This window comes from Apaloderma vittatum, unplaced genomic scaffold (assembly GCF_000703405.1).
Source record: "Apaloderma vittatum isolate BGI_N311 unplaced genomic scaffold, ASM70340v1 scaffold23130, whole genome shotgun sequence".
Taxonomy (NCBI): domain Eukaryota; kingdom Metazoa; phylum Chordata; class Aves; order Trogoniformes; family Trogonidae; genus Apaloderma; species Apaloderma vittatum.
The window spans coordinates 2,543-12,135 of NW_009694269.1; the positions used below are offsets into that span (position 1 = coordinate 2,543).

At 48.2% G+C, this 9,593-nt stretch overlaps 1 protein-coding gene across 1 annotated transcript in view; it reads left to right on the plus strand.

Moving 5' to 3' along the window:
• CLNS1A (chloride channel, nucleotide-sensitive, 1A) overlaps positions 1-4,710 on the plus strand; it is a gene marked incomplete at its 5' end in the record, with an annotated part of 5,190 nt that extends 480 nt beyond the window's left edge. The window contains 4 exons of the mRNA XM_009867191.1: positions 1,929-2,036; positions 2,738-2,848; positions 3,429-3,602; positions 4,643-4,710. Coding sequence (XP_009865493.1) covers positions 1,929-2,036; positions 2,738-2,848; positions 3,429-3,602; positions 4,643-4,710 — 461 coding nt within the window. The remainder of the gene's footprint in view (positions 1-1,928; positions 2,037-2,737; positions 2,849-3,428; positions 3,603-4,642) is intronic.
• Between the last annotated feature and the right edge of the window lie 4,883 nt (positions 4,711-9,593).

The window sequence follows — 9,593 nt, forward strand, 5'->3', positions numbered from 1 at the left end:
GCTGTTTCACATGACCCTGGAAGCTTTCATTCATTTTCTCCCACAGCTTGGTTAAAAAAAACCCGACAAAACACAAAAAGACCAAACAAAACAGCAGCTTGTGTTATCAAACTTGATGGGTCTTTATAGATTTCCCGCGGAACGAGCCTTTTGACCGTTCTTGCTTTGACCCAGAGAAAACGAGCGTTGTGTTTCACTGCTTCTATGAAGATTTTCGGTATTTTTGTTGTATCTTTTTTTTTCCTTGCAGCAGAGTTTTTAATACTTTAAGTGTGTCACAGGCTGCTGTCTCAGTTGGAGAGTAACGGGTGTTAAGGCTCAAGCAGATCTCTCTTCCCTTCGTGCCTCCTAATCGTTGTAATTAAAAGTTAAAATCCAGTGTTTAATTTTTCTGTAAATAGTTTATAGGCTGATCGTGCTGACAAGGCTCTGAGGAGGCAGAGGCGTTTGGAGCTATTAATACTCTTCATTATTTCCTTCTCTCGCATTGCTCCTGTTTTCTGACAGTCTGTCACTAAAAATAGTGCGAGGTGATGTATGTCCACCTCCAGGTTAATCGTCCTCATTTTTCTTTAACTGCATTTATTTTGAAGGAAATGGAGCCTGGTCTGAAGAAAGATACTGATTCCAGCTTTTAATTGGTGCTGATAACGATGTTTGAAAATACGGATATCCTCTGATACTTCTTACCTATAAATCTTTAATAGACTGATTTTTGTGGGTTTTTTTTTCTTTTTTTTCAAATATATGAACTCTGACTACAGTAAATCAGGGAGTAGGTTTGTTTTGTTTCCAGACCTGCAGTTTTAACCCCTGTTCAACCCAGACCTCTCCACTTCTTTGACTGTGGAAGTCTTCACTCTGAGTTGTCTGATTCCATTTTTTTCTTCCCCTGAAAGCGTTTGTTGTGCTCTCGGTGTGCGTGTGCCTTATCCTCGTCCCTTTTTCCCAGAGGCGGCACGCGGGGGTTGACTTCACCGGCGGCAGAGCTGGGCTCTGCAGGAGTGGGCCGCGCCGGTGGGCGTCAGCTGGAAAAGGGTTGGGCAGCTCCCCCGGGCACTTTGTTTTGGGAGCAGCAGGCTGGCAGCTTCTTGGCTTCATGAGATTCGTGGCGGTGCCAGTTCTGTTGGGGATAAAAGCCGCTCTGGGATGGAGAGCTCGGCTGTGGTCCTCTTTTTCCGTAGAATTGGGAGCTTTTGAGGCTGTCAGCACGGTGTCCCCGGCTGCAGCCGCTCTCCACATGGTTTTTGAGCACCTCCAGGGATGGTGACTGTGCCAGGGCTTCACCACTCTTTCAGGAAAGAAATTTTTCCTAATATCCAATCTAAAGCTCCCCTGGCGCAACGTGAGGCCGTTTCCTCTTGTCCTGTCACTTGTTACTTGGGAGAAGAGACTGACCTCACCTCCCTACAACTTCCTTTCAGGTAGTTGTGGAGAGCAAGAAGGTCTCCCCTCAGCCTCCCCCAGACTGAAAATCGAGCTCTTCCATAAATTCCACCATCCTCTGTGAGAGGCCACGCTGCAAACGAGTTGATTTCATGACAGTGGTGTTAAAGCCCTGCGAAATTAATGTGATTTTTAAAAATACAGGTAGAACGTTGTGCATGTAACTGGTGATGATTGTGAATTGTGTGGGCTTTTTTAATCAGAATCGGGCAGTTTTCCTGAAGTACACGGATACACCACGTGGCCATTACAGAAATCTGAAGTCCTAAAATGATAAATAGAGAAAAGTTTGTGCGCGTTGCAATTGTTGCCGAGGGCCTCGTGTATCCGTAATGTGGAGAGGAGTGGGCTGGTGTGTGCCTCTGGGGTTTTTGCCAGGTTTCTGATAGGATTTTGTGTGTGTGTTCCTGAAAGAATAAATAAATGTGACTTTTTCTAGACAGACTAAACATATTTTTCTTGTGTCTTTCAATTCCCTAAAGAGGAGACGAAAGAGGCTCCCGTGGCCGAAGGGGAGGAGGAGGACGACAGCGATGACGATTCTGAACCGATTGCGGAATTCCGATTTGTACCGAGCGACAAATCAGCCTGTAAGTGACGAGGGAACCCGCGTTTTAGCCTCAAGTCCGGCTCAGGGTGGAAGGCTGTGGGGCACGCGGATGTAAATGACGTGATCCTTTAGCGTCCTTCTCTCAGTACTTGATTTCTGGGTGCTGAACAGAGCAAGCAAATGGTTTCATCTTGCTTGAAGCTGGAACCTTTCAAGCAGCTGCTTCCAGTGCTTTCAGATGGAGACTTTAAAGTGCATGACACGGGGAATCTTATCTATGTGCGCTCGCAGAGAACTTGTATAGGAAACATATTTTAAATTACTAATTCAGTCATGGTTGAGTCAGCGACAATTTCGTTAGGAATGTCCAGACGCTGCTGCCGGAAGGCAGTCGTATCCCGTCCAGCGCAGAGCTTACGCCTGGATCCAGGTTTTAAGAATCTTCTGTATTCGGTGCTGCAAGGAATCCTGCAGGGGGTAACCACAGCCCGAGTTGTCCAGGGATGAGCTTTTATCTTCCGTGCAATAATGGAAAAGTGCTGTTAAGAGGGTAAAGCCCCCAGCCGGGTTTGTTTTGTGCGTGGCTGCTTGGGTGATGTTTTAAGGTGTGAGTTCGGTGGTCGTTCTGGCAAAGGAACGTTCTTAACCTCCCCCAATCACTCGGCCCGGGGTTCCTTGCCTGTTGCTGTGGGGTGCTGGCGGACAGACGAGGCAGGTTTGCGTTCCCTTGTGTCCCTGCAGTGGAAGCCATGTTTGCAGCCATGTGCGAGTGCCAGGCTCTGCACCCGGACCCGGACGATGAGGATTCAGACAACGACTACGAAGGGGAGGAGTACGACGTCGAGGCCCACGGTTCGTAACCGTCATTTCTGCTGTCCCGCCTGCCAGCTCCTGGCTACCTGGAGCTTCCCCTGCAGGACCTTTTTAGCGGGGCCTGTTGTGACAGGACAAGGGGCAGTGGTTTTAAACTAAAAGAGAGGAGATTTAGACTGGATATAAGGGAGAAATTTTTCACAAGGAGGGTGGGGAGACCCTGGCCCAGGTTGCCCAGAGGTGCTGGAGGCTCCATCCCTGGAGACATTCCAGGTCAGGCTGGATGGGGCTCTGAGCAGCCTGACCCAGTGACAGCTGTCCCTGCTCTCTGCAGGGCTTGGACGAGATGAACTTTAAAAGTTCTCTTTGAACCCCAAACGTTCTGTGACTGTCATTCTCAAAAGCCCCCCGACACAAATACCAGCCTTTCCTGTTGCTGCTGGATGTGGTGGCGCAAGATCAGCGCCATCGGCACCCGTCAGGGTGTACGGTCTGTAACCTTTTAATCCCAGTCAGTGAATCTGAGCGTCATTTCTCAGGCTGTTGCCGTGTTCCTCCTCCCCTGCTTGATCCAGGCTCCTTGACTTTGGTCTGAGAAACATTCAACTTGTTTTCGCAGAGCTAGAACACGGCGACATCCCGAGCTTTTACACCTACGAGGAAGGATTGTCGCATCTAACGGCGGAAGGTCAGGCCACGCTGGAGAGGTTAGAGGGCATGTTAGCCCAGTCGGTCAGCAGCCAGTACAACATGGCCGGGGTGAGGACAGAGGACTCCATCAGGGAGTATGAAGGTAAGAAAGGCCTTTGTTTTAGCAAAGAATATATGAAAGCACAACATCTCTTAATTTTTTGCCTTTTCTGACGGCTGTTTTCACAGGAGCACTATATTAGCTGGGAAAAGAAGGGGTTTAGTAGTATTACTTCTTTTTTTTTTTATGATATAAATCACAGTGTCTAAGTACAGCCTGACGCTTCTGAAGGATGAAAAATGGCGCAGCTGTTGTGGATTTGGATTTGGGGTTGGACTAGATGGTCTCCAGAGGTCTCTTCCATTCTGTGGTTCTGTGATTTCTGGTTATCGGCTTCCCCAGAAGAGGCAGCAGAATAATAACTAATCTGTTCCCATCCACATGGGTGGGGTTTTTTATCTCTTTTGTCAGTTATTTACAGGTTCTCGTTGTGAATACACGTGTATAATGTGACGATAACCCTAGCGGACATACTCATGTTTCAGCAGTGCCCTTAGTTTGAGAATTTTGTCAGGTTTCTGAACCCCGAGATTTTGAAAATCAGAATTAGGTTGAGCAGCAAATATGTCACCTCTCTCAAAGCCATCTTCATCAGTTTTATTTGCCTTCCTAATCTTATTTGCCACGGTACTGCTTGGTTTGCTGCAATCATTGATATCCCCAGGGCTGCTTAGTTTCAGAATCACATTATTTTTGGACATCGTAGAACAATTGTTTCTTTCTTCAACATGATTGCCGAGAGCGGTTTCAGAGCAGGATCCAGCCACTTTCTCTTAGAGCATAATTAAAGCTACTCCAAGGCTCCGTGGCGTTTGTTACGCTGGAACTCCCGAAATAGGTTAAATCTGATGTTTAAGTCTTTTAATAAGAAGGGGTGGGATGAGGTTGTAGGAAGCAGCATGTCTTCAAGGGGCTGGACTGACAGAGCCGGAACAAAACCCACAAACTCATGAGTGCGTCGGCGTTGCCTTGAGCCGCTTTCAGAAGTTCAGCGACGGAGTTTTGTGTCTCTTGTCAGCAGAGGGGGTGGCATCAGCCCCTTGCCTGTGCTCTCACCGAGCGTTTGCCCCTTTCTTTTTCAGACGGGATGGAAGTGGACGTAGCGCCAGTAGTGGCGGGGCAGTTTGAAGACGCGGAAGTCGATCACTGAGGAGGTCGTGCGCTGCTGTAAGTTCTTTTGTCTTCCCAGACCGATGCTTTTCAGTCCTGCAGAGCCTCTGCAATTTGTGTCGGTTTGAGTCCAGATCTCCTGCGGGACGTCTCTGGTGCTGTCAGGGTGACGGGGCTTTAGAGAAGGAAAAGGTAGCCCAAATGTGGGTAGATGTTCAGAATTGCCTCTTGGCATAAACTGGTGTAGGTAACCTGCAGGGATGTGCCTGTCTGGAAGACGGGTCAGCCCTTTAGTAGATTTAAGAATTGTCTGAACTCAAAGCCTCTTAGATGCTGATACGTGAGCGCTGGAGCCGTTGCTGGGAAATTCCCGTCCTTAGTGCCCCTTATTTTGCCCGTAGCGTGCGGGATTCCCCGAGCCTTTCCGAGAGGCAGAACAAGCGCCACAGATCCGCCTCCTCCCTCGCTGGAAGCAGAGCAGGAGCAGTTCCCGGTAACGTTCCCGAGCACTCGGGATGGGATTGTTGTCAGAAGCACACGTCTTCGAGACAGCACCTTGCTGAGGGGGTTGTGCCACTGTGCCCCCCTGCCTGCACGGGGGTTTTTCTCCCGTTGGGGGCGTTAACAAGATGTGCTGGTGTTTCCCGGACAGGAAGAGCTTTGCAGGTGCCGCTGGGGCGCTGGCGCGTCGTCCTGGGAAGTGAGATTGGCAGCTCTCGCTGTAACGCGAGCGCAGAGCTAACGATCCCACTTGGAATGCCGGAGAAAACAAGTGTGGGACGGACAGCCGAGAGCTTGGGGGAGAGAATAAAAAAGGAAAAGGGGCTGGGGAGGAAAGGGCCACGAGTAAGAAGACAACATGCTGAAAAAAGTCACTGGAAGTGGGTTAGAAATAGCTGATTTGGGATTATAGTGTCCCTGCAGTCCCTGGGAGAGGCTGTTGTGGAGAGGTGATGCGCATCTGCTTTCCTCCTCTTTTGCTTATTTGCCTTTGCTTCTGAAATTCTGTTTTTTCTGAGATCTCTGATCTCAGCCACTGCCGCTGGGCCTGAATTAGTATTTATCGTTTGATGTAAGAGCTCAAACTTGCCTTCAGTCGGGCTTCCTACCCTGTACTTTGCAGTACAGAGCGGAGTTCTGAAAAAAAAGTCAAGATACCGGTTTCCCCGCCACTGGCTGATTCTCTTATTTGATAGCAGACACGTTTTAAAATTAAGGAAAACTCTTCAGCCGTAGGTGGGGTGACTCTCAGCAAATGGAAAGCTTGGCTCTGATGACTGCATCTCTAGGATTATTTTGGTCCATGGTTTGGGGAAAAAACTAAAAAAATAAAAAATAATCTTGTTGAAAATGCACATTTGAACACTTGTTGTCCTGGTTAAGGAGGGTTAGTGGCTGGCAGCAGATCTCGAAGGGGCCTGGGAGTGCTGGTGGAGGTGGTGTTGGCTGATCTTCTAGCAAAGTGCTAGATCAAAATACACCCTGTGAGTAGCAGTTCTGGCCAGTGGAATTCCTCCTGCTGCTTTACTCCGCGCCTTCTGCGGTGTGGCAGGCGGCGGCGGGAGGTGACTGGAGAGGAGGGAGTCCTTGTGTCCTGGTGCTGCCCGGAGCCGAGGAGCCGATGGCTGGCAGGGCAGAGAAGTGATCTGACCCCACGTCCGAGCGGGAGCTGCAGGTGGGACGCGCCTTTGTAGAGGAACCACCACCCTGAGCGCTGTGACGGAATTTGAGTTAAAAATACGTGGCAGCAAGAAAGGACGGAAGGTGTGAAGCGACAAGAGCAGCTCTTTCGAGTCTGTGCTAATCACCCCGCTAACGAGAGAGTCTGGGTTCTGCGCTCTGAGAACAGGGGCAGGGAGGGAGCCCGCTGGGAGCTTCTTGACCCTCTGGAGCAGCTCAGCCCTTTTAACCTCCCGAGCTGCAGAAACCATCTGCAAGAACATCTTGTTGGCGATCCTTTAGGGAGCAACGCGCTGCCCTGCCTCTACAGCGATGCCCTCATGGGATGCTTGTGCTGCTCGTTAGCCAAACGAGACATGACGGGTGCCTGCTGAAGCTCCTGGAAGACTCGCTCCCGGTGGATGTTGTGGGACGTTTCCGCTGCTCTTGTACCAAGCGGCGTTCTGCCTGTCGCGGCACGGGGTCGCGGTAATCGTTGCAGTGAAGCCGGGGGGGGTCTGCGTGCGCCGGGGGCTCCCAGGTGCCATCCTCTGTGCCTGCGAATGGCACGTAGCTACTGCCTTGTAAAAATGAACGAGCTTTTATTTTAACGCCAATTATGTAAACGTGGTGTCTTTGTATCTTTCAGATTCCTTCCCGTGGCACTTCCAGAATGAGCTGTAAAACCGAAGGCGTTGCAGGACTATCGGGAGTTAACCTTTCTTTTAATGACCTAAGCTTAGACATCTAGGTCTGTAAACGCTTTTATAGATGTTTAAAACAGAGTTCGACATTCGTGACCACTGTGGGGTTATTTAAAAAAAACAAACAACAAAACAAAACAAACGAAAAACAATAAAACCTCTTCCATCTAACACTTGAATGGGGCTAATCAGGGGTCGTTTCAAAGAAGCCTTTGGAGGAATTCTAGGATGTCAGAAATTAATCTGTTAAGTAGAACAGAATTTCAGATGGTCCTAGAATTTTGCATATTTTAGTACCTGGAGTAGAATGGGAATAGAAATGGTACAAAATTTGACTAAAAGGAAATGGGGTTGGCCAAGGCTTCAAAGCAAAACTCCACGTAATGCCCCTCAAATGGCTTGGCCAGCTCAGCGCTGTCCCTCTCATTTCTCCCAGAGCGAAGTGTGGGTGGCGGAGAGGATGGAACAGTCTGTAAAGTCCTGAAAAAGAACTCTTTTGTGTCTTTGTAAATGTTAACAAATAAACTAAGATTTTTGTATCTCACAACCAACGCCGTGTTGCAGTGCTCAGTCCTTTACTTGAGCAAGCGGCTGGCAGCTCTGAGCTGATGTCCCGAGTTTTAGCATCCTCTTGCAGAAGAAAAAAACCCTCCAGTGAAGCCATTTTCATCATCCCCCTACACGTGAGGGTGCAGAACATTGGCAGAGTGAGCCTGGACCATACTAGTACTGTGACGCATCCTGAGCTGAGGAACCCGGCGTTAGATCGCCAAGAGCTTCATCCTGCTGGAGCTTTTACGGTTCCGCCTCTCTGCGTGCGGGTGTTTCGGCTGTGGGGCGACAGCAGCAATTTACCTTTTTGGAGTTTTTTCCCTCCCGAGCATTCAGATGGAAGTCTGGTACTAAACTTTTCCCATGTCCATTTAATTTGGAGTTGAAAATTTTTTTCAGCACAATGATGTCGGTGTATGAGGTTTCCTTTACCAGCCCTACTCTTGGAATCCTATGGAGCAGCTCTGCCCTGCTGAGCGCGGTGGGATCTGGTTTGGGTTCAAGGAATGTGAAAATCGCAGCCGCTCTTTGTTGAGTAGTCGTTAGGAGCGCCGGCCAAATTGGTGATGATGTAATAGTCTTGTGACCTGGTGACATTGCTCGGTTAATTGGGTGTTCAGTGTGTTACACAGCGTGGAGTTCTACAAGAACGTCTTTTTAAAATATGTGTGAGTGAGTCTGTGCATGTTTGCTAGGGATGGTACAAAGGATGGTACAGAGTGATGTTTTCATGTTTCCACCGGGATTTGGCGAATCTTCACACGCTGAGATTTTGGGACAGTAAAACTACCAGCACTGTAGTTTAGGAAAGTCATAGAACCATTTGGGTTGGAGGGGACCTTAATCACCTCATACAATTCCAAATCACCTGTATTTTTATTTTTTTCAAAGAGACTGGGCTGGTTGGGTTTCTTGGGTGTAAATCTTTTGTTTTTCACGTTAAGCTGCAGCTGGGCAGGGTTGGCCCACAGGGTGGCAGGACTTGCGCAGCTCTCTCAGCCCTCACGCTGTGCCCCAGCAGTACAAAGCTCCAGAGGGCGAATCTGTGTCGTGCCGATGCGGAGCCTGAGGAGCTGACAGCTTCTGATGCTTCCAGTCAAAACAGTGGAGCAGGATTTATTTTTAATAAAACTTTGTATTTAAGCTCGGTGTGAGGGAACACATCTCGTAAGCATTCACTACTTTGAATGTAAAATACTAATTTTTTGTCTGTATTACCAAAAATAGTTAAATTCTTCAGTTTCCAGCTTAGTTTTATTTTTCCTTCTTTCTCCAACTTTTTGGTTTTTTTGCTTTTGTTTCTCTTTAGCAATTTTAAGGCTTGTCAAGGTCTTAGTGATTTTTATTTTACATTCTACTTGTAGCAGCTTTAAATACAGCAGCTTTGCACCAAATTTTTCTTTTAAACTCTGTGTTATGCCAAAATAAGCAGTGTTGAAACACAGAAGTCAGCTCTGACCCCTTTGCTTTCGCAGACCCGAGGAAGTGGGGCCTCTAATCTATCAAATCTCGCCCGCCCGTAGGGTTGTATCTCTGCTTTCTCTTTTCCCGGGCTCCGAGGTTTACTTGTGAGACCTTTACCCTGTGGGCCTCCCGGGTTTAAAGGAGAAATGCAAATCAGTTCATTATGTAAGGCTTATTTCCATAAGAAATGAGGCTAAAAACCGGGTTCCAGTACACCAGGAAAGGCGAAGTCCCAGGGAGGAAAGGGAAAAAAAACCACCACAAAAAAACAGATATTTTTTTTTTTTTAAATTAGCAAATGGGGTAAAAGCAGCAAAGTAAGGAGGTGATAGGTAGAAGACTCCCAAAGGGTCTTTTTTAGAAGCAGTACTTGGGGTAAAAATCTGTTTTTCAGAGGCCTCCTGCCTCAGGTTTGTGTTCCAGCAGCCCCGCCAGGGCCGAGTTCCAACCGAGCAGCTGAATGTAAAACCTGTGAAAGAGCTGCGGCTCATCGGGCTCACGAGTTTTGCCAAAGATAAGTTTCTGTTAGAGCTCCAGCATCAGA